This window comes from Lepisosteus platostomus, chromosome 26 (genome assembly GCF_059453375.1).
Source record: "Lepisosteus platostomus isolate fLepPlt1 chromosome 26, fLepPlt1.hap1, whole genome shotgun sequence".
NCBI classification, from domain to species: Eukaryota; Metazoa; Chordata; class Actinopteri; order Semionotiformes; family Lepisosteidae; genus Lepisosteus; species Lepisosteus platostomus.
Genome location: NC_142636.1, coordinates 8,880,165 through 8,904,166, shown reverse-complemented (window position 1 = coordinate 8,904,166; position 24,002 = coordinate 8,880,165). Strand labels below are relative to the sequence as shown.

At 49.6% G+C, this 24,002-nt stretch overlaps 2 protein-coding genes and 1 long non-coding RNA gene across 4 annotated transcripts in view; 1 reads left to right on the top strand and 2 right to left on the bottom strand.

Moving 5' to 3' along the window:
- Positions 1–266: 266 nt before the first annotated feature.
- Positions 267–13,139, bottom strand: LOC148639974 (cathepsin S-like). Its single transcript, XM_088620931.1, has 8 exons — positions 12,978–13,139; positions 6,917–7,059; positions 5,982–6,104; positions 4,919–5,071; positions 4,068–4,292; positions 3,421–3,586; positions 2,021–2,123; positions 267–846 (listed from the first exon to the last, which is right to left on the bottom strand). Exons 2-8 carry the CDS (start codon positions 7,043–7,045, stop codon positions 747–749), a joined length of 999 nt encoding a protein of 332 aa, XP_088477057.1. The 5' UTR covers positions 7,046–7,059; positions 12,978–13,139; the 3' UTR covers positions 267–746.
- The window catches only part of LOC148639971 (uncharacterized), a 42,080-nt gene continuing 18,923 nt past the window's right edge, over positions 846–24,002 (top strand). For both annotated transcript variants that reach the window (XR_015930621.1, XR_015930620.1), the window contains exon 1: positions 846–1,171. This is a non-coding gene — a long non-coding RNA (uncharacterized LOC148639971). The remainder of the gene's footprint in view (positions 1,172–24,002) is intronic.
- On the bottom strand, positions 13,523–23,365 carry LOC148639973 (cathepsin S-like). Its single transcript, XM_088620932.1, has 8 exons — positions 23,075–23,365; positions 21,159–21,285; positions 19,501–19,623; positions 18,554–18,703; positions 17,889–18,113; positions 16,674–16,839; positions 15,915–16,020; positions 13,523–15,330 (listed from the first exon to the last, which is right to left on the bottom strand). The coding sequence occupies exons 2-8, from the start codon at positions 21,282–21,284 to the stop codon at positions 15,231–15,233; spliced, it is 996 nt and encodes a 331-aa protein (XP_088477058.1). The 5' UTR covers position 21,285; positions 23,075–23,365; the 3' UTR covers positions 13,523–15,230.

The window sequence follows — 24,002 nt, the reverse complement described above, 5'->3', positions numbered from 1 at the left end:
TGTATCCTCCCTTGTGTTTGGAGACTCATCGTGCCCCCCTGTGTGGAGTTTGCATGTTCTCCCCATATTCATGTGGGTTTCCTCCCATAGAGCAAAAGTAGGTTAACTGGCTTCTGGGAAAATTGTGTCAGGACACAGTTCTGTAGTGGTGCGGGGTGTCTATAGCACTGTCATAAGACACATTTCCATGTCACATTACATCATTCTTTTCAGCCCACAGTGTAGGTTCTGGAAAGCAAAGAACTCCATCACATAACACACGGCTCTTAAAAGGCACATTACACTGTTTATTAAGACGCATCACCCTGATTAGAATTAGACAGGAACCGGGCGAGAAGCTCCCACAGTGTAAACTAACTTCTTCATTTCTGTTTCATGAAAAAAGGCATAAACACAGAAAGAATATGAACCTTAAATGCAGGTCTTAGAAAAACAACCACCATACCAAAACAGTCTACAACGTTTGTTTCGAAAAGTAACGAAAGGGAGATTGGTCAGAAATGTGCATTGTCCGCGTAACAATGTATAAACACCGTCACTCCAGCCTGCACTTAGCCGGCACAGGATTGTGTGTGATGTGTACAAAAATATACAGTTAGAGAAGGGGTAAAAACACGCAGACTCAGGATACCGTAAGTGTAAAACACCCTCCCAAAAAATAAAACCCCGTGTAGATCCAAGGTCATCCAGCGTCGTGCGCCGCCCAGCACGCGAGCTCTCAGTTCTGTCATCCGGGGCGCCGGGGGTCACATGATCGGGTAGCACGCGTACAGAGCGATGCCGCACTGGTCGTTCTTGTTGCGGGACATCCGAATGTAGCCCTGGTCACCGAAAGTCGCGCCCCAGCTGCAGAACAGAGACACGGACGTGACAGAAACCCTCCTTTCGTATTATGTTCAAGAAAGGGAAGAGACAACTGGAAGGAGGTCAGGATTAAGGTACTAAATCCGGCAGCTGGACCTTTGGAAAGTGTATTGGTCGAGCGCGGATGACTGGTGGAACAAAACGCGACAACGCTGAGTTTTTGGAAACGGTGTTGTACGGAGAGTTCTTTCTTTCACAAAAGACCACTCTTGAAAGTCAAGAGTACACAATTGAACAGGGACGCTTTCATCACCTCGGAAATGACAGAGACGCACTTGCTCTCTTTCGGACCGGAACGACCCTGCGGGTGAGTAACAACCGAATCTAATTACTACGATAAAGTAAAAAAGCTGACTTCTGATCAAGTCCAAGTAGGAGTCCGACTGTCCTGTTGAAATAGAGACCTTTCCACGGTCTAACTAGGACAACCTTAAAACCCCCGTGGTCCTCTGTGGGATTTTAAAGTTGTCCTGATGAATTGAATTGAGCCTTAGTACGTCTAAACTGATATTGCAGCTTAATTAGCGCATTGGACCTGACAAAACAGTGCATGTAAAGCGATCATCTTTTAAGACCTACCACTTGCTTTAGTTATAAACACACCAGGACAACAGGCATATTTAATTTTATGCATCTTAAATGAGGATGCAAATGACGGGTAGATTCACATTAAATTAAATACGAAAAATTCTAGAAACGTGTTAAAATATCCCAAGTGCCGTGTCAGCTCCCGCAGTTGCACGCCTCAAAGTGTTTGAGGTTATCGGGCTAGATGGCAGCTCTAAAAGCAATGAAGCGAAATTAAAAATGAGAAAATGAGACGTCATTTTACATTTCAAATTAAATCGAAACAGCTTTACACTTACTCCGTGAGGCTTAAGAACCCTCAAAGAATTTTTTGTTCCTAATGTCTGAAAATAATGTCGTCTTGTTTTTTTAAGCACGATTTTCATAACGTTCTGTACAATAACACAGCTTTGCCTGATATATTAGGTAGTGTGCTGTGCTTGCTGTTTTCCTGCGTTTAATGTCTGGCTTGCACAGTGTTTATTCCAGGGCGCTCGCCCAGCTAAGGGGATTATAGAGCCGATTGATCGACTGTCAGGAAATCAAAAGTGAAATATTCTGGCCGCTAGGTGGCGCCCTTGCCCCGTACCTGTTTTTCACCAGCCAGTAGTCCTGCCCGTCCAGAGTGCCGTACCCCACGGCCAGCACGCCGTGGTTCACCTTCTGAGTGCAGGAGGGATCGTTATAGACGCCTGAGGGGAAAACGCGACATCTGTGTTAGAGAACTGCGACCCTCGGTTCCTGTAAAACATTACAGGAGCAGGAAATCTCCTCGCTGTTCCGCAGCGTCCACAGGGGCCACTTGAATCTTCCACATGGAATTTAACGTCCTAGTATGGAGAAAAGGCTGAGGTGTAGGCCCTGATCTCAGCGGTGGGACAGGGTCTTGGTCTGTCACAGCTCCTGGCTTGAGCCTGTGTGATTCTGATCTGCAGGGATCCCCTGAAAAACGGGGGATTCTCCCCTCAAACCCCTTATACTACACATCGGGGATCTCCAAGCCTCTGCTTTGCTGTGTGTGTTTTGTTACACCCATGCTGGTGAAGTATGTGCCTCGCTGAAGTGATTTATAAACCTTCTCCCTCGTGCTAAGCTCTTCATTATTTAAAGAGACAAGCTGAATACGCCGAGCTGTGGCCCGGCAGGGTCAGACGCCTTTGTGAACGCTTCTTTTAAAAGAAGCCATGTTATCGGCGTCAACCGCACGGGCGGGCTGTTTGTTCCACACCCCCGCAACTCTTTGTGCAGAGTGGTGCCGTCTGTTCTTCCTTTTGGATGCGCTTCTCTTGCGAACGTTCTCCCGAGGAGGGCGAACTCGGTGCAGTTGCACCTGAACGCGCTCACGTTACAGTATGTTAAAATGTAAAAAATACACATTAGCCAGGAAGGGGAACTGCAGTCTCGATTTCTCAGAGTGGTTATTAAATCCCAGCAACAGAAGGCATTCGTTAGTGGTATCGAAAAACTTTTTACACTTCCAAATCGAGCGCAAAACTGTGAACTTTGGGAAAGTACTGTGAGTCACCATGCTGTTGCAACCCCCTGGTCTCACCGCAGACAAGAGCGAGAGTTAGCGCGAATCGCGACGTGACGCTGCCCTTCCTGCTCACTAGTCCCCGTCACGACTGATGTACTGTGATGCACGAGCGAATAACTACAGGCCGTGTGGGAGATATTTCACCGTGATCTGCATGCAGGGTTAAGAAGTAGTATTTGTCTGCAAAACGGTCTCAGAATCGAGAGCAAAATATGTCTAATGGATTAAAAGAGGTGTTTTCACAAGATGTTTCTGTGGCCTCGTTCTCACAATCGCAGACAGCGACAGCAGTATGGCACTGCCCGTGGCACGCTGAAATGCCCCCATCAATGCCGGTTCTTTCGAAACCCCGGGATGTAAAAAGAGCGCTGCAGTTCCCCTTTAAGTCCCTTGCGAAACGTTGCGCCCCAGAGAGGAGCAGCAGCCGCCTGTGTGAGCAGAAGGCCCCGTACCGCTGCGGTAGAAGAGGAACTGGGGGCGGGTGGCGTCGATGGCCACGGACACGGGCCCCACAGTGGCCAGGGCCTCTTTGAGGGCCCCTTCGTCCCCCTCGGGCAGAAAGCTGTAGCTGGTGCAGTTGGCGGCACGGCTGGTCACGCTGTACTTGCAGGTGCTGTCCTGGGGAAAAGAGAATGGGGGAAGGTCATAAGAGGGCAGGCTGGCTGTTCGTACTCCAGGGGAAGTAACTCTTCCTGCTGTTCGAAAACACAGAAAGCTGGAGGCCGTGTAGTACAGTCCAATGGATAATGCGTGTAATGTCAACGGACACCTCTTTTTTCCCTACCTGCAGATTGTGTTTCAGGATTTTCTAGTTTTGTGCATCTCATGGGGCAAAAAACGAAACAAAACGTAGACATTTCCAGACGGTTAATCTTGGTGAGGGCCACGGCAACCCAGACCCCATTGAGGAAGCACAGGGTCTAGCGTGAGAGAACATGCAAACTCCGTACAGAAGGGTCCTTGGGCTAGAGGTGTCCTTAGACCTTGATTGGAGAGCAGCACTCTCTGCCACACCATCAGGCCACCCGTCCGCTGGCTCACGTGTGACGGAACCCCGCGTGACCCCCTTTTCTGCCCTGACAAGTTCAAGTGGGCTCACCTGGCCGGTGTAGGGGTACGAGGCATCGGAGTCGATGCCCTGGTTCTGGATGACGTACTCGAAGGCATGGTGCATCAGGCCACCATTGCAGCCCTTGTTCCCAAACTTGGCGGAGCAGTCCACCAGGTTCTGTGGGCTCAGGGACACCAGGCTGCCCGTCTTGAGCTTCAGCTGGCCCTCCAGGGCCCCCACGGCGCTGAACGCCCAGCAGGACCCGCACGCGCCCTGGAACACAAGCACGCATGGCCCCTGAGTCTCCCCCGCCTCTGAGAATAACAGCCCTTCACAAGTTCAGTTCCTTCAGCAATAGTTTAAAAAGCAATATCAATGAAACTAGACAGAACCACCTCAAACCCGTGCTTGACCGTGACTGCTGCTGATCCATCCATCCATCCTCTAACCATGTCATCCAATTCAGGGTTGCAGAGAAGCTGGAGCCTCTATCCCAGCCAGCAAAGGGCACAAGGCAGGGTACACCCTGGACGGGACACCAGTCCATCTCAAGGCACACACACATATAAACTCCACACAGATAGTATCCCAGGAATTGAACCCAGGGCCCCAGCACCGTGAGGCAGCAACATTAACCTCTGTGCTCCTGTTCTGTTGATCCTGCCAGTCAAAATCTAGCAGGACTCCTTACTGACCCCTAGAAGTCATGAGGAAGGAAAGCAAAAAGCAAATGCCTACTGCCTATCGCTGTCAGGATGATGCATCAGGCAAGTTCATTTTCAAGTGCTTCATTTAACATATCTGAAGTGGAAGGTCTTCCTGTCACGGTGTGGGCAAACCGTGCTCAGACAGGAAGTCAGTGGTGCAGAACCGAGGTGAGCAGAGTCCCTTTCCTGTACCTGCTGCTTCACATCGGTGACGCAGCCCTTGTCCCTCCAGTCGATGGAGTCGGGCAGGGGGGAGCCGGAAGATCTCACGAAGGTGGTCGGGCCTCTCTTGAAGTCCGGGGGCACCCGCGTGCCCGCCAGGGTGGCCAGCACCTCTTCGGTGGTCTGCGTTGGAGGAAGAGAGAGAGGAAGGATAGAGCTGGCAGGTAGTCCAAGGATGTCTCATAATGCTACTGTGCTGGGGGGGAGCACGATTATTTCCAATATACTTCAATAATATTGAGCCAGCCTCATCCAATAGCAGAAAATAGGGTGTTAAAGTGGGCACCAGGATAGTGCTAAAACACCCATCCCAAAAGGGAGAAGACTCAAACACCACATGGGGACTATGGGGAAAAATGGACACTTCCATTATTTTGAGAGTGAAGAGAGTGCTCTCCTTGTAATGTTTTGGGTCTTGCTTAGAGAGGCACTGTTATTTCTCATCCTAACTCCCAGTATGTGTAGCACACATCCTGACTGTTTGGACCAACAGGTGTGGATATGTGCGAGTGGGACCTGTGCGTGAAAATATTGGATCCAAAGACGCACCTTCCCTGTTAGAGTGGAAGCTTTTTGGATCCTCCCCCCTCCCCTTGTTGTGGATAAGTAAAGCATTACGAACTGTAGCTTTGCCTGCCAGCTTGCCAGCTCTGAGTGGGGACTTTCCGAGTTGCTATTTCCTTGACCGAGCCCCTGGAATCACCCTGCACAGCTGACTCGCTGCACGCTTTCGTGTTGTTTCTGGGCGGCTGCTTTCCTGTACAGCGCAGTTCCTGTTCAGCGAAGAAGAGAGCCACAGAGCCGCCTTGCTTTCGTTCTCCCTGAGCTCTTTAATGGCTTCCCCTGGCCTGAATTGGCACAGTTTCCAGTTCGTTACTGGGGAGGGCGAATTCCCTCTAAAGCCTGAGCCTCTTTCAGACCACCGGTGCTGCCCCCCCCGCATGGCAGAAGCTGCTTCTCCGTATAACTGCAATCTGAAACGGGCCCCTGCCCCTCGCCTGCCTGTAGGTATCTGGTACGCATAGGCACCTACCATATCACCCAGGTGGTTCATGCCCAGCTCGTACGAGTGCATGCCCAGGGACGCCTCCAGGTTGTGCAGGGAGATCAGCCGGAGGTTCTTCTCCCAGACGGCTCTCTTCTCCGCCTCGGCCACCTGCCCGGGGACAGAGGAAGAGCCCAGGTGAGCCCAGGTGCCCAGCTGGCGGTCGGTCTTTCACGCTCATGCAGCAAGAAGTCTATCGCCAAGTGTGAACTAAAAACGACTCGAGTCTATCAAGCCAGGTCACAGGTAGATGCTCGCTGGCTCTGAGGTCACGTGAAAGGCCTTATTAGGAAGAGATTCCCTTTGGAAGCCCTGCATATATCACAGGCCACAGGCCAGTGGAGCCCTTTTTGTCGAGCAGAAGAGGAGTTTATTTCTAGATTCGGCCGAAGAGAAGCACCCTCCCCTGCAATTAGGGGGATGGGTCTCACGAGAAAAGGTACAGCTGACCTTTTATGCACTTACTTGATGAGGAACCCAAAGAGCTTACGCTTCAAAAAGAAACACCTCAATCAGATTTTATTTCTGTAGGTGAAGCAAACTCCTACTTGAAAATATAAGATGGCTACGTACCTGAGCTATTTCAGGGTTTTCTAAAAGCAGGTAGTTGCGATTGGCCTTCTACACAAAAACAATTCTTTGGGATTCTTGAAACAAGAGTTCTTTGTGTCTGCAGGCCCCTCGTCTTATCGACAGCAGACACATTTAATGTCGCAGCCGGTGTTTTGCTGAACATGAGGAAGAATTGAACCGTTCACCATTAATTGACTTATCGATTAATCAATTAGAGGTGATGAAATAATGAACTGCTAACTGGACAGAAGGTCCTGCAGTGACACAGGTGGCCTTCCTGCGGGCCGCTAGCTCAGAGCGATGAAGGGGAAGGAGGACGTGCTGGGGGGGTGGACAGGTTTCGGCCTCACCTGCGTTCTGTAGCTCTTGGAGTGGGTCTTCTTCCAGAGCTCCCAGTGCATGTCCAGGTTGGGGTCAGTGTGAGGGTAGGCCGCGGCCTCCCTGCACAGCACCATGACCAACAGGCTCCACCACAGCATTCTGGGGACACCCACTTTGCAGAGGGGGGCAAATGATACAGAAATACACATCAGCACGGTTATTTTTATTTTTTGCTCAACAGCCATTTACTGCAAGGCTTAATGTTCTGTAAAACACTTCCATCAGATAGTCAGTTTTGCATTTGTCAGTTTCATATCATGTGTTCCCAGATCTGTGGTCTGGCCTCATTTGGCAAGATTTGAAGTGTTGGCAGTCCAGTGACCCTGGCCTGTTTGACAGCAGCTGTCCTCCCGGCAACAGATGATTCGGCCAATGTGATTGGTTATTCAAAGGAAGGGTGTAATCCTATTGGCTGAGCTACAGGTTCTTATGGGATCAAGTTTCACGGTGTTTTGCTGCATCACCTAGTCCGCACCTAGTCCGTTTCCGTGTTAACTCTTTATCTGCTGTTTTATTATTATTGTATTATCCCTCAGTTTTGAAAAGGCCGCAGACTTGGTTCAAATTCCAGAAACTAGGCATCTAGCAATTCTCTTTTTGTGTGGTATACAACAGAGTGTAAATTTGAGACAGGTCTCCTCTGATTTCATTGATCGTGCCCCGTTCCTCTATCCCATAATCCCGGTGCAGGTAGCACCCCACTCCAGTTACAGGGGACCCTGAGGATCTCCATTAGTTAGGAGCATTTGGAGGCTCAGTGAACTTTGATGGTGTCTGCTGCCCCTGAATGGACAGTCTCCTACCCTGCCCTTCGTAGTGGAGAGCTCCCGGATGAGAACAGGCCCACCAGCACCAGGGAAGGAAAGGCTGAGACTGCCTGAGCTGAGCAACCATCCTGTTAGCAAGCCAATAATGACATCTGGGATTAAATCAGCCAAAGACATTCTGCAGAATGAGGATATTTCCCTTAAAATAATAGATGAAGGTCTTTCATTGAGTCAAATCGACGCTGACAGGGTTTTAGGGGGTACAGGATTGTGGGGGCGATCCTGGTTGGAGTCGAAATGAGATTTTATTTCTTTGCCCCGAGCCTTTGATGCAGTTTGCACAGGGCTCTGCAGTGCTGGTACTTCGCGTGTGGCTCAAAAAGATATCAGCCGCAAAGTTGATAATTTCCGAGAAGTTACCAAAGCAGCGCGTGATATTTTGGGAAAGAACCGACTCCAGGCCAAACTGGCCTGTCAAGCTTTTCGACAGAATGGGCGTACGCTGGCAGCATAACGACATACAAGAGACATTCAATGTTTCCTGATCGATTTCTCCTAACTACATCCACACGGTTCTGATCGCTGAAATATACTATGACTTGGAGATGTAACTGGTCTGCAATTTTTTTTTTCCCCGTCCAGTCCATGAGCTTTTCATGTTTCGGTGTATCCGAAATTTCCAAAAAGCAAGGCTTCGGCAGTTCAAAATCGCTCTGCCCCAGTGATCCCTAATTCAACTGCCCAACTAACTCTTATGCCAGTCCTGCAGTTCCACAGGGGATAAAAACACCTCTGGTTGCACATGGATTTTTGCCAGTTGTGTCAACAAGACATTCCAACTGTTTTTATTAACAGAACACAGAAGTATAAAGTAAAGAATCATCACAGCTCCAGTAATTAACATAGAATTATGGTTAATAGTGATACCAAATTTCTTAAATTGGGGTATAGTAATAATAATAATAATAATAATAATAGCTTACACTTATATAGCGCTTTTCTGGACACTCCACTCAAAGCGCTTTACAGGTAATGGGGTCCCCTCCACCACCACCAATGTGCAGCCCCACCTGGATGATGCGACGGCAGCCATAGTGCGCCAGAACGCTCCCCACACACCAGCTATTAGTGGGGAGGAGAGCAGAGTAATGGAGCCAATTCATAGAGGGGGGTTATTAGGAGGCCATGATTGGTAAGGGCCAATGGGAAATTTGGCCAGGACACCGGGGTTACACCCCTACTCTTTTCAAGAAGCGCCCTGGGATTTTTAATGACCACAGAGAGTCAGGACCTCGGTTTTACGTCTCATCCGAAGGACGGCGCCTGTTTACAGTATAGTGTCCCCATCACTATACTGGGGCATTAGGACCCATATGGACCGCAGGGTGAGCGCCCCCTGCTGGCCCCACTAACACCTCTTCCAGCAGCAACCTTAGTTTTTCCCAGGAGATCTCCCATCCAGGTACTGACCAGGCTCACACCTGCTGAGCTTCAGTGGGCTGCCAGTTGTGAGTTGCAGGGTGATATGGCTGCTGGCTATTAGTACAAATGCAATGGCTGCTAATTGCCTTTAAACAACAGGAAAGTCATCGTAAATTAAAAGCCAAAAACACTTTATAGAAGAGAGACTCTACAGAGCCATTAGCACGCCGGACGTCTCTCAAGAATGGGTAATGTTTTTGACATTTTTGGTTTAGACGTCCAGAGCTTTGAGATTTTTCATGGAAAGTTTATTCTGGTCGTTTCCCACTAAGCTTGAGAAATGAGGATGTTGAGCTAAACAAAACTAAAGTGTGAAAATAAAAATGGCAACCGGAAGGGAGCAAAACCTGCACTACAATAAACGTGCTCACTGGACCTTGTGCCTCATTTTAAGCTGCTGGGAGGTTGTGGATTTCAAGTTCCTTCATGGATGAGCCTGACATCCATTATAGCTGGTCTTGGCAGTTTAAGAGGTGGAGGTGTGTGTGTACGCATCTCTTTGTCTCTGAAGCTGGGGTCTCTTCCAGAGGGCCTAGTCTTGTCATAACAGTTCCACAATGGGCAGGGGGTACTATATATGATAAAGAAATAGCTGGGATCCACAGGCCTCCCGTTGATCCCACCCCCCAAATATAACCCCCAACCCCCCAAATATGAGAGCAGAACCCGTCCTGGAGAGCCAAAAATCTGCTGAGGGGATCTACCTCCCTTGCACAGTGAAAATAGATACTTTATTGATCCCGTGAGGGAAATTGCAGTGCAAAAGTTGGGTTGTATTGCACATTAGAAACATATTGCACAAGTCCCTGGCATATGTTGCACAAATAGCTGAAAGATTGCACAGAATAACCACTTACACCAGAACTCATGAAAAGGAATCGGTAAGAGCCAGGACAGACCCCCTATTGCTTCACCTCCCCACCACAACATACGTGTTGAAACCTCAGTGTGACTTATCCCCTCCTCTAGAGAACCCCCCCTAGTCATACACTAGAATCACCACAGCTTACAGTTTGTCTTCCTTTGACACCAGCCCTACTGTGGTGAACCTAAACCCAGACTCAGCAGTTTGCTAATGTTGAAATCGCTCATGTGAGAATCACTGCTGCTTATCGGACGTTTCTGGTGCAGAAATAAAACCCAGCGGAATGCCAGCACTCTCCCTTCACTGCCTGTGGTTGTGCTCAGATACTTTTCTGACTACTGGCTTACATGTGCAGTCGTGGTGCTCATTTGCCAAACTGCTCCTCAACTGGAGGTTCTCTCCAAAGTGGAACCAGGACACAAAAGCAGCAGAGGAATTGGGGTGGGAGGGGCACATTAAAGTGTTACACCAGGCTGGAAACCCCTTGATCAAAAAGCAGAGGTTGTGTCACATTGATAATCTTCCCCCCTCTAATTGAATTTTAAAGGAAAGGCAGCTTTAAATAACAGGAAATCCAACATCACAAAAAAACAAGCTGGATCAGAACATATTTGTTCCCAAAGGCTTGGGTGTGGGAATTGCACAAATAGTCCCAGTACTGGGATTCATTTGAAAACTTAAAATGTTTGAGGGCCTTAACTTCAATTGTCCCATTTTCGGGCAAAAAAAAAAGACAAATTGCAAAGGTTTTAATTGGGCAACTCGTGAATTCAATCAAGGGTCCAATTAAATAAACATCTTGGCTATAACAAAAACCAGCACCTGACACCCACGATGAATCAGCTGACTTAACACGAGATCTCGGAGAAGATCCTTGCGAAACCTCGGGCTTTGCGCAATCCCAAGCCGCAAAAAGCCTGCAGCGGCCTCGCGGACTGCACCTTCAGATCGAAGAACGTCGCGTGATTGTTTTCTAGGCCCCTGAGGTGGTCAATTGGTTGCCAGGCTCAGCTGTTTCCAGACAGCGACGATTGCATCATTGAGAATCTTGAGGAGCAGAGCTAAGGACATTTCAGTTATAGGAAACGCCAGTCACGGCAGAGACATCGTGCAGACAGCAAACAAACTCTTCTCCTCTGTTGTGAGAGCGAAGCTCATAAATGAGCTCTGGTGCAGCACTAATATGTTTCCCCCTCCTCCTGTTACTTTTACACTTCCTGCTTGCTCGGGTCCCTCATCACCAAGCTGTGACCTCTGACCTGGTCATTCCGGAGTAAACCCTACAGTATTTGAGGCACTCATCCCTACAAGTCTTGGAAATCCCAACAGAATCCCACCCATTCCCCTAGATGGAGATCCGCTGAAACGTTCAGGCCAGGGACAGTGATGGAAATCCGTCTCACCGTGATTACGAACCCCCGTCTGTAGGGCTGGTGGGTCCTAAGATTTCGGCCACTGAGAGTACAAACTGTAGGAGAGCTGGACAGCTCACTGCACCCTGGCCCCTGTGTGTGACTACAGATCGAGCTGTAAAACGCAGCACTAAGGCCTCATGAAGAATCCAGACACGGGACAAGCAGAGGTCAGTTTCACGCTGAGAAGCAGAAAGGAGAAATGAGAAGTTCCAACTGTTCATCCTTCTTCAGGTGTGAGAGTGGAATTAACCCCTAATTAATGGGGAGACCCCCTTACCGGTAAAGCACTTTGAGTGGAGTGTCCAGAAAAGCACTATATAAGTGTGAGGATGATGATGGTTACGATTCCATTACAGCCAAACTGTGCGCTGACACAGCTTTCCACCTTGAGCTTCATCTAGTATATTTCATACAGTTGTGATCACATTGCAAAACTGATGTTGCAGATGCAGTCCAGAAAGGGGCAGCCAGTGTCCTGCACTGACGGGCTAAAACGGGGCTTCCTCACCCCTGTCCTAGAGACCCCCCCCCCCCCAAACCTATTGAGCTCTTGAATAATTGTGAAGAGAGTGACTAAACTAACCCCCCCGTATAAAACCTCGGAAAAGAAATTAAGTTAATTGTTTATTGGACTCCTCGGCCTGGCACCAAGCCCTCCGGGAAACAGGTCGAAGACCCTGGAGATCTATCCTTAACCTTAGCTCTGTTTCCTCCTGCAATCCAGGTTTTCCAGAAGACATCGCTACTGAAATTGATTATGTCCGCTCGCAGCGACGTGTCGCGGACGGGCGAGTCTGAAATGTCAGGTGCGATGCGCCTTGTATCTGGAATAGCACAGATGATCTGAGACATGGTGTGGAAACGTCAACCCGGACAGCAAGTTGGCAACGAAATTTGAGGACTGATCACGCACGGTTTCAAATTACGCGTTCTGTATTTCGTAAGAAAAACTTCCTCAGGGGAAAAACGAACTTAGTCCAGGGCCGTCGCAAGACGAGACTGACTTTTTTTGTTTGTTTCAAAAGCAGGAAAGCAGTGGACTGTTTTTAACGGCAACGATTCGTTTTTACAACGGCTGTGTTAGAAATCGGCTGGGAATTTTCAAAGTTTTAATGTTAAAATTAAAACCGCAATGATTCAGGAAAAATCGTTTTTAAAAACACGTTTTACAAAAAAAACCCCGTAAGACCAGTTGGTTTTTAGTACATTAAACTTATGTAAATAATATTCCCAAAGATTAGTCAAAACCGCATGGTTACTTAAAAAACCTTGTCAAAAATCGGTCGAATACAAAGACAGTCAGAAGGTTTGCGGTTCAGAAGCTTGTTTCGATTGTATTGAATCGATAAATCGTAACAAAAGCTGCCAGGGAGATTCGAGAGATTACTTAACCGGTACAATGATCGCCTCATTTTCAGTAACAGGCCCACACATCAGTGGGGGAGGGGGAACCAACTCGAGCAGAAGGCAGTTTTGACCCAGTTTCAAACCCGTATCCTACCTGGCTGTGTTCACCAAGGATGTGTCTGTCTGTCCGGCCTCAGGCGCGGTGGAATGAGCAGAGAGCTCGCTTCTCCTGACACACTGAATAACCTTCCTCCTTTGTGTCTGCAGCTTTATCGCCGTTGTCAGATGACATAAAGAACTAAGGACCTCTCTTCCTCTTTCGGTTTCGCAAACTTCCGAAGTATCAGCTGTTGCTGGTTTTTGCATGATTGTTTTATTTTAATTATTGTCGTCTGCACCATATTGACGTCTTTCTCAGACTTTCGCACGGGACGGTCCGATAATAAGAAAAGATGCGTTTTAACTGACGTGCGGCAGCTTCGGGCGCGACCTGCGAATCTTGCAGATGTTGTCACGGTACTTCTATCCCCTTTTCTAACGATATTTCCCCCAGACCCGTGTTTCCACACCTTGTCTCCAGCGGTGAGTGAATTCCGGATCTTTCGCGTCGCTTAACTTAGCTACTGCAGATGACGTAGCCCACCGCTTGAGCCACATGCTCTTATGAGCGGGTTAAATGAACAACACAAGACCTGCGAGTTTTTCAGAGGGTGTTTTTATTGTTTTATCGAAGAACAAGGGCAAGTTCACACGGAAGTGGGGTTGACCCACCCCCAGTTACCCCCGAAATGAGCGCTCTCCGCGCTGTCGGGGCGACGTGAGTGAATTCAGACACATCAGTGAAACAGACGAGCGAGAGGAAAGGGGGCTCAACATTTACTGTTTACCTCCCGGGCTGGATGGGCCTGACTAACACTGTTCGCTAGGAAGGGAAAACCAGGAGACACGGGGGTAGCCCAGAAGCAGGACTGGGACAATAAAACCGGGATATTAGAAGCACAGTTGGGACTGAGTGAACGCATTGCGCTGGACCCCGCAGCGTTTAAGCACGGTCATTTAGACCCTAACCCTGACAGCGTGCTCCATCCATCCATCCGTCCGGTCCTGCCGGAGGTATTTCACATCAGTGGAAATCTGCAGGTACAAAACACGGCCACGTGGGCGATGAAGAGCTTTTGAGCGGGGTGAGATCAGGCCCTGGACAGCGGTGTCTGGTGGGCTTTCTGACAGCGCGGTGGGCTGACGCCCAGTTGCGCGGGCGCCTCCACTCGAGACCGGCACACGCTGTCTCAGCGGTTCCCCAGTCCTGCTGCGGGAGGCCCACGCGACACGCCTCCGGGTTTTCTTTACTTAATTTAAATAAAAGGTGGTTTGGTTGCGACATGTGCAAGTTTTAATTCCGCTCAGAAGCCCGTGATTTCACGGTGCTTCGGTAGTTAAAAGACAAAGTCCCGCACGTTTAGGAGATGAAAACGGTCAGAAACTGTTCAGATGAAACCCGTTAACGGTCAAAAGGCCCAGTTGTGTGACTGAGAGCTGAGCCGTAACAGACCCCAGCAGGTGTGTGGGGGACCCAGGACCAGAACTAGAACTGAAGAAATGTAGATCAAGAATAAGCAAGTATACATTCCATCCTGCCGCTTCTTACGGGCGTATCAGACTGGCGCTGATATCCTACGCAACGGACATGTGCGTCCACCTCTGTGTCTCTCCTTCCTGCGTGTTTTACTAAAACATCCCGGATCCAGTATCGTACTCCTGGTTACAACAGCAGGGTTCGAACCCACGATCTTCCAGAACACAAACCGCTGCAACTGTATAATCATGTAACTAACCCGGGAGTCGAAGCGCACTTCGGTAATTAAAGGTTAACTGGTAATTAAGGGTTCGCTGGACGAAAGTTTGCAGGGGAATGGATTCGGAGTACCGAGGGCTGGCCGCCCCCGTTTAGACTGTGCTGAAAATCCAAACTGAGACAGTTACCCAAATGTTCACAAACTGTTTTTAGGTTTGTTCCCGCTCAGCTTGCAAGCTCTTGTGCACAGCTGGCTGGCTGACTGGCCGATCAGTGACATTAGGGCGCCCCCGTGTGTCCCCATTGGGGAGCTACACTGCACACCAACGCGAGCAGGTTTCGCGCAGAACTGCGCTGTACGGAAATCACAAGTGCCCGTGGGCTCTGTAGGGGGTATTTAGGGGTAACTGGTAGACAAACAAGAACAGATTGCCTGTTTCACCCATTCTCTCCTCGCGGCGATGATACAGTCAGAATTGTGATCACAGTGACAGAGAACACGAAGATAGAAGCAATAATTCATTCCAGAGCTGTTTTAAGTGCAGAAACCAGGGTGAGGCCGAGTTCGACGTTAACCACACACAGTGTGCGGAGACGATATTACGTCAGGAGTCACGCCGTGGGGAACACCGGAAACGAAGCGATTCCGCAATGATTCTGCCGGTTCCTGGCCATGCGGACGTAACCCTTCTCGCCCCAGTAGGGTCCCCAGCTGCAAGACAAAAGGAGAGCTTTCACTGAAATACGCGACTCGCAGGCAGGCAGGAGACTGTGCGACCACGAGGTGTTTTTCGCTGGAAACCCCACAGGAGCGACTGCGGACCCGTGTTCGATCACAGACTGGACAGGGAAGGCGTATGAATATTATTGGCACGCAACGATGTTGCGTGACGGGGATATTCTTTTAAATTTTACAGGGATTTGTCGTCCGAAGACGAGATACACATTTAAGCATTGAAAGTTTTTTAGTAAAGAGAAACTATGGTGTGTTTTTTTTGGAGGGGGGCGGTGTACATTTTTAGGTGCGTTGTCGGGTTAAATCTAAGAAAATTGCTGCTTTAAAGGAAGTCCAATCCGTGGATTAGTACTTCCGCCCAACTGTGGTAGGCTTCGTCAGATCGATGAAGTCAGCTTTCTTAGATCCATTAAGGTCTCGGTTATCTGATGAAGGGGGGCTGGAATGAAGACTAGCAGGTGTGGGGAGCACCGCGGCCCAGATGACGAAGCGTCTGGAAACGGACTGTAGTGTCGGGCCGGGGTTTAGGGCGTCGGCATTGTGACGTCACGGGGGCTCACCTGTTCTTCACGAGCCAGTAGTCCTGCCCCTGGTCGGTGCCGTACCCCACCACGAGCACAGCGTGGTTCACCTTCCCGCTGTTACACTGGGGGTCGTAATACACGCCTGCTCCACGGACGAACAAAAACAACAGAAACGGCATTTTGATTCAACCATGTACGCCAAACCAATGTTAAGTCTCAAAGCGCTTAACAATGGCACGTTCCAAGAAAGCAATATACAGTACAGTACGCATAAGCGCACAAGCCCTCCGTCCCCAGAGAATAAAAGGCGTGTGCGAGATCAAGTCGGATGGATCTGTGTTTCACGCTGAACTCGTCGGAACGCACAGCCGCGAACTACAGCTACAGCTACCGCGCAGTTTCAGTGAAATGCAACATGACACAATCGGCACAGGCTGGTTTGGTATCGGGGCCAGAGGAAAAGAGTTTCCACGTGTTGTGAAACTCGGACACTGGTGAATCCTGCATAACAGGGCTTGCGTGCTCTTGGACCGGGAGAGTTTGAAACTCCCACTTGACTTCTGTGCCAAGAGATGACGTGTTAAAAAAACTTTGAAAGAGCTTGAGGCTTATCTGTCTTGTAGCAGAACAGTGCCCCTCTGTCTCTTGGTCTGCCTCTCTGTCTCTCTGTGTCCCTCCTGTCTCTGTCCCTCTCTGTCTCTCCTGTCGTTATGTCCGAGTCTCTGTGTCTCTCCTGTCGTTGTGTCTCTCTCGTCTCTCTGTCCGTCTCTGTGTCTCTGTGTCTCTCCCACTCACCTCCTCTGTAGTTATGGAAGGAGGGCAGCTGGGCGTTGATGCCCACAGATACAGGCCCGGTGGTGGCGACGGCCGCCTGCAGAGCCATCTCGTTCCCGAAGGGCAGGAGCCGGAACCCCGCGCAGGTGGCAGCCCTGCCCTTAACCGAGTAGCGACACTGTCCTTCCTGTAGGGGGCAGCAGAGGGCGGGGGGGGGGGGTTAGAAAGCTTGAGAACACAGACCTAACAGAGGCCCCAGGAGCCCGCTGAGCCTCTGACCATTCCCTTCAATCAGGGGGTCCCAGTCTATGCCCCTGGGGCGCCCTGCCCTCACGCCCACTGGCCTCCAGGCCACTTTCACACTCGGACCCCCTGGCTGACGTCTGACTTCCGGCCCTTAACACATTCCCATGCCCATTCCGGGACTGCATGGAAAATCCCCCCCAGAACCTTTGAGTAGACAAAGCTGGAGGTGGGGGGTGAGGGGAGACGACAAGTTGCACATGTTCGAATCAAGCAGTGTGGAAGCTCAGTGAAAGCAGCAGCACCAGGACTCTCTCAGAGAAGCAGGGCCTGGCTCCTCCACCTCACGCCACTGTCACACTACACGACGTTTCCCGAGGGATCCCTCCCGCTGTGTGTGAATGGCTCTGGAAAGGAAAGTCCCATGCAGCTGTGATGGATGAGAGAGCCAGTCCACAGCTATCCCAGTGCCTGTTAGCGAGCTCCGACTCATCGTGAGCCCGTGTCATCCTGGATCTCGGCCTGCAGTTGCTCCTGCTGAGCTCAGCGAGCTGGAATGAATCTTCGCCGCCTGGAGCGGACGCCTGAAGTGGACGTTTCTCCCTTCCAAACGGGGGTTTGGTTGGAAAACTGTCTCCAAATGAGGGTTCAGAATCAGATAAATCGGTAGGAAGCCCATCCAGGGATTTTCTAACTGCTTGCTCCGATTCGGAAGTCGCTGGGGAGCCCGAGCCTATCCCAGGTGACGGGAGCAAGGAAGGACGCACCCAGGATGGGACACCAGTTTGCCGAAGGGCGGGCAGCCAGACCACTCGCACCAGAGCGAGTTTTCCCAGAAGCCAATTCACTGGGGCAGGAGACCAGAGCACCCGGCCGAAGACCGTGCAAACTCCACACAGACAGCACCCCAGGTCCGGAATGGTACCCAGGGCCCCAGCGCAGCGAGACACAGACACACACACGGAAGAAAGCCCCCCCCCCTCCCCTCCTCACCTTGAACTCGTAGGGGTAGAAGCTGTCGGAGTCCAGGCCCTCGTTCTGGACGACGTACTGGAAGGCCTTGGAGAGGTAGCCGCCGTTGCAGCCGTGGTTCCCGAAGCTCCGGCTGCAGTCCACCAGGTTCTGCGGGCTGAGGGACACCAGGCGGCCCGTCCGCTTCTTCATCTGCGCCTCCAGCGCCCCGGCCGAGCTGAAGGCCCAGCAGGAGCCGCACGAGCCCTGCGGGGACACGGCGGAGGGGCGGGGGGTTCGGAGCGTCTCGCGGAACCCCGAAACTCCCGAGGTTCCGCTCGTTCGCCGAAACACGGAGGAGTTTTGTGAAAGTCTAGCATTCGTCCGCTTACTGTAGCGTGCAGAAGTCTACATCGTTTTTTTCTTTGTTTTAAGCGAACCCTGTCTAGGCTGTGTTTTGTCTTGACCTATCAACCTGGACACAGCAGGTGCTGGAAGAATAGGCAGCCCCACGCGGAGAACAGCGTGGAGGACAGAGTGAAAATGTCTCTGCTGCTTAAATGTGCATCTGCAATAATTTCCGGAGGAAACAAACCCGCCGTCATTTCTATAAATCCATATATCAAAAACATAAAAAAACACGCAACAGGAGCGTTAGCCAACGAGTTCCCACTTTCTGTCTCTTTCTGGCAGTGGGCGAAACATACCTGGCTTTTAACGTCAGACACCAGCCCGTTTTTCCGCCAGTCGACCGTCGGCGGAAGGGCGCCATCTAGCGGCAGAGCCACGGTCAGGTTGGCATCGAGGTCCTCGGGCACCAGGAGCCCGTTCAGCCTGGCGTCCACCTCCTCCGGCGTCTGGGCGAGCGCAGAGACACGCGTCAGTTTCCACGCGGGGGGAGGGGGGGTTGGGGGCACGCGGGTCTTGCGCGCGGTTCGTGCGTTTCTCGCGGAAATAGTTCCCCTTCAACACGAGCAACGGATTTGAAATATCTTGTCACACATCGGACGTTGCTTTCACGATTTTTGTGACCTAAATTCGATCGATCGGTTCTGGCCAGAATCGCCTCCCCCATTTTATTAGATTATATTTGCAAAAGTACCTTTTTAAATATGACATTTCATTTAAAAAAAATTATTGGGTTTCTAAACGGTGGGGGGAAAATGAACCACTGTTCCAATTAAGCAACTTATTCAATTAAGACTTCAATTAAATAATTAGACACAACGAAAACCAACAGGTGCGCGCATGTAGGCTCCCGGGACAAGAGGATTTTCAGGCATCTAGTAATAATTCGTTTTGGAGAGTTAATTTTATGTACTGTATATATTTGTTTTATAGCTATAGTTCAGTTCATATGATTTGCTGCACGTATTGAGCCGTTAAAACACAGGGGATTGAGAAGGATAGGACGCACCGTTTTTTTTTTTAATTATTTTCTTTTTACAGCACGCGGGGGTGGGGAACTCCAATCCCGTGACATAGGACTGGTCCCGGGTTTTCAATCCATCTCTGAGCTCCGCGCCTTAACAGGACTAGTGAAGTGAATGAGGTATCCAGTCAGATGGGGATTCGAGGCTGTAATCGGGTGGTAGTCGAGAGAACCGGGCTGGGGCTCGCGGTCGCCTAACCCCTGCCGCGTCACAATGGTTACCATGTCAGCCAGGTGGTTGAGTCCCATGGTGAAGGAGTGCAGGCCCAGCGAAGCCTCGAGGTTGTGCAGCTCCGTCAGCCGCAGATTCGTCTCCCAGTTCAGCCTCCTCTCGCCCTCCTCCCGCTGTGGAGACAGAGAGAGACGCGCGCGTTGGCGTTTCCCGTGTCTGTGCGCTGGAGCTCTGTTGCTGTGGGCTGTTCCGTATCCCCCGTTCCCCCCACTCGAGTCGAATCGGTCTCGGGTGAAAATAGACTCCGGACACATAGTTTGGCACTTTTAATTTTTTTTTAAAAGAAGCCATTGTGTAAAAGTAATGTAAAAGTCGTTCGCATTTTGAGGGACACGCCCAAATCGTCAGTTTTAGCGATGTCAAGAATGTTTTTGTCAAATTCTGTTTCTGCATTGATAGTAATAAGGAAACAGGTGCGCGTTCAGAAGGAGAACAGAAATCATGTAAAAGGTACTCTGAACCTCATAATTTGCAGAACTTCCCTACTGAATTACGTCGGTCCCACACACGTGTGAAAGTCGCAGTTCAGGGTTCTGTTTATTTATCACGCAGAAGTGCAATGAAATGGTTATTTGCAAGTGTGCTCCAGTACAAAGACAGTGAAGAGCCACCAACAATCTGTGTGTAGCCATACATAACAATTGCTGTTGTTAGTTGCTATTTATCAACACAGTTAAACAACACTGAAATAAAACACAGCACAAGCAGTGTGTAAAGATCAGGTGACTTTATGATGCACCCATATAGAGAACTGAGTGCTTTTGTGTTTATTTTTAGGAATTCCACCGAATCAGTGACAGCTTATTTTTTCCCCTAAAAACAGAAGTGTGTTGTGCGAGTGTTAATAGGAGGTTGAGGGACTGTCCCCAGGTGGTGGATAAACACTGCTATTTATTACTAGATTTCAGTCCCTCCCTGTTTCTTACCCCATTGGTCATCTTTAATAACTTGATTGAATTAATTCTGAGGAAGGCAGTGGAACAGTGGTGAGGCGCTCCGCATTGCTGCCTCACAGCGCTGGGGTCCTGAGTTCGATTCCTGACCTGGGGTGCTGTCTGTGTGGAGTTTGTATGTTCTCCCTGTATTTGTGTGCATTTCCCCCAGGTGCTCCAGTTTCCTCCCATAGCTCAAAGGCATGCTGGTGGGGTAATTGGCTTCTGGGAAAACTTGCTCTGGTGGTGCGTGCGGGCGTGTTGCCGGTTTGTATCCTGTGGCCAGCAGAGGAATCCTACTCCATTGGGCCCCTGAGCAAGGCCCTTCACCCCAGCTGCTCCAGGGGCGCTGTATAAATGGCTGACCCTGCGCTCTGTCCCCCAGCTTCTCTCCCTGTCTGTGTGTCTCATGGAGAGCAAGTTGGAGTATACAAAAAGACAAATTCCTAATACAGAAAATTGTATATGGCCAATAAAGATCTGATCTTATCTTATCTTGCCTGTGTCTGTGCCGTGTGATGGACTAGCAGCTCGTCCAGGATGTGCCCTGCCTTGCAGCCATTGCTTTTGGACTTTTCAAGTCTTAGTGAGTTACTAATTGCAAAGTGGCCATGATGAAGTTGCCCAGTGCCCAGTCTGCCAGCCCATCTATCTGTCCTCTGTCTGTCCTGAACCAAAGACACTACAATTCCCAGAATGCTGTTCTGAAGCCTTACCTGGCTGCTGTATTCCTTATGGTGGAACTTCTTCCACATTTCCCAGTGCTGGCTCAGTAAGGGATTAGGGGAGGCGTGGCTGAAGGCCGGGAGGACCAATAGGAGAAGAATCTGGAGGCAATGCATCCTAGTAGACCAATAGGAAAGGAAGGAGAGAGGGGTGAAAGGTCAAAGTGGGTCTTCAATCTGTAACTGGCATGACATCACGTTACACAACGGGGTGTTCGAAACTGCTAACTTTGTTCATAATGTTCTGAAGGGAGCTGTCAAGATTGGTAGGAATGGACTTTCTGTTTTATCTGTGAGGTTTATTTGCATTAGAAAGTGCCCTGGCAACCATGGAGTAAAATCTGTATCAAAGCCAAACAAGCCAGAACCAGTTCTTCAGCTGCTGTCCCCAGCGTGATTACATTGAGGATGGGAGTTAAAATATGTGCTGTGTTACTTTGCATCCATCTGGTGGCACCAGCTCTAGAGTGAGTTAAGCTTTACGCTTATATCTTATATCTAATGACATCCTAATTTTGGAGGTGTTAATACCACAGGCCTGCTTGTGAAACTGCTGCGGTAGCTGTATGTTAGCATTGCCCAGCACAGCTCAAGTCCATTTGCAAGCCCGCTCTGGTGTTGAGTTCATTAAGGCCCTCGGTGTGATTTTACAGTGGTCTGTGTTTGATAGGACCTGCATTCAGAAACATACAGGATCGGCAGCACAATCACTTTGTTTCTCAATTGCAGCACATGAAACTTCAGAGAGCATGTTTTTAAAAGCTTTTTTGCAGAGAGCGCTCATGAAGTGGTTTCTGTGCATTTTTATGTAGAAGATCTGGCTTTTTTACATTGTTTAAAACATGGTTTGGGCACATTATTGTGCAATATACCAGCCAGCGGGTTAATCTGCAGAAGATCAACAGTGCCCTTTGTAGCAGTAACGCGTGTATGGAGATCGATTCTGATAAACTGGTGCAGTATGCGTGTTTCTTTCTCAAGCTGTACTTCCTTTTTCTGAAATGCTGGTGGGGACATTTTTTATCTGTTCATCGTTTTGTTCACAAATTTGCCGACACGTTTGATCCAGACGTTACTGTGCTGCAAGGTTCCCGACAACATGAGTAAGGATTTGATGTGTTGTCTGAAGGAAGGAGGAAAGGAGGGTCCAGGGAGTGGGTGGCATAGCTTGGACTTGAACTGGGAACCTCCTGGTAATAAACACTGTGCTTCAACTACTGATCAGGTTTCAATGGGTGTGCTGTTTGCTGGTACTGTATGTCACCATCTTCTCTGCTTCAATATACACTTTTCTGTACACTGTCCTGGGGTCGACGTTGTAGCAAAGCTCCCACAGACTGGGAAAATAAATTGGGAAAGGGCCTCACCCCTGCACCTCATAGAACTACTGGATTTTGGGACACGGGAAGAAACTGGATCACCTGGAGCAAACATGCAAACTCCACTCAGACAGGTGTGCCAGTCCAGAATTGAGCCCAGTACCCCGGTGCTGGGAGGCGGCAGCACTAATTTTTTCCCACCCAGTTACTCCTTTTCTGAGCAATCTCACCCCCCCTTCCCCCAACAAAACAGGTTGTTGAGAGCACAAACAGCTTTATACAGTGATCAATGATGCTAGAAGAAATATGGAGGCAATTTTCTTAACCATGGTGTTTAACTGCCGAATCTACTAGATATCTTTTGTCTCGTCACATTTCTTTAACCCACGTACCCATGAGAATCTACAAAATAAAGCACAGATTGAGATCACAGTTCTGTAACCATCAGTGTAGCGTTCACGGTCACGAGTTCAGTTCTCACAGTCCCTGTGTAACTCCTGTAAGCACCAGAATAACTAAACCTGGGTTAGCACAGGAGACCTAATCTAGATCAAAACAGTGGTCCATCTGAAGAAGCAGTGCTCTTACCTTCGGTGTGTCTGTTTTGTGGGATCCTCTTTGTAGACAGCCTGCCTGAGAACCCCGAAAGACAGTTAGCCCCGAACGCAGCTCGTAGCACTCTCCGAGAGGCTTGTAAGAGGAAGTGTTGCTTCCTGTATCAAACTGTTTTTCTTCTCTTTTTCTCCTTCCTTTTTGTGTCATGTGTCTGTCGCTTCAGCCTGCGAGGCTCTGGGGCACAGCTGGCCCTGTGGTGAGCGAAGGACAAAGAGTCAGAGCGGTCCTGCCCGGCTGGTTTTTCCCATGCGTTTGTGTAAACGGAGAACTTCCCACTTACTGTAACAGCTGCTGGGAAACTACGGCAAAGGAGACACTGGTGAAACGTTATTTCTCTTTCCTCATTCTTCCACTCCACTGCTTTTTTTCTTCCGTGCACCGGAGCCCAGCTTTGCCAAGGAGTAATCTCCTCATAGGAATCACTCCTATGAAATTCATAGGAGTTTTAAAATCGGGAGCTAGAGATGGCATCGGTCTTGGCCAATGCACAGTAATGGCAGCAGCAGGTGTCACAGTTCACCGCTCAGCTTCGGGAAGAAGCCAAGCTTCTGATTGTTGATGATAATGATGAGAAAGTAGAGGTGGAAACACAAGGAAAGAGCTGGGGACAATGGCAAACGAAAGCAGTGCAGGACTCATTGGCGACTCCGAAATGAATTCTGCAGATGGCATGGTGTGTACGAGCAGTCAGTAACCCTAACTGCATTCTAGACAGAAATGCGTCATGCTGCTTTTCTCCTATCACATGATCATGAGATTTGCCACTCATGTGTTAGAAATTACCAGCCACATTTGATCAAAACTGATAGCTGTGATGTGGGTGGGAGCCTGCGTGTGTATGTTTGGCACTGTCTAGTTTTTTCCCTGTGACGGGATGGGACTATGTGTGGAGGCTACAGTG

What these genes read in the sequence shown, in the direction of transcription:
- LOC148639974 (XM_088620931.1), bottom strand. Translation starts at nt 7,045, where the DNA reads ATGCTGTGGTGGAGCCTGTTGGTCATGGTGCTGTGCAGGGAGGCCGCG. An exon ending in TCACCGATGTGAAGCAGCAG is followed by an intron (nt 4,293 to 4,918) that starts GTACAGGAAAGG and finishes CTTGTGTTCCAG; the next exon opens with GGCGCGTGCGGGTCCTGCTG. An exon ending in CGTACCCCTACACCGGCCAG is followed by an intron (nt 3,587 to 4,067) that starts GTGAGCCCACTT and finishes TCTTTTCCCCAG; the next exon opens with GACAGCACCTGCAAGTACAG.
- LOC148639973 (XM_088620932.1), bottom strand. Translation starts at nt 21,284, where the DNA reads ATGCATTGCCTCCAGATTCTTCTCCTATTGGTCCTCCCGGCCTTCAGC. An exon ending in TGTCTGACGTTAAAAGCCAG is followed by an intron (nt 18,114 to 18,553) that starts GTATGTTTCGCC and finishes GTGTCCCCGCAG; the next exon opens with GGCTCGTGCGGCTCCTGCTG. An exon ending in TACTGGCTCGTGAAGAACAG is followed by an intron (nt 15,331 to 15,914) that starts GTGAGCCCCCGT and finishes TTTGTCTTGCAG; the next exon opens with CTGGGGACCCTACTGGGGCG.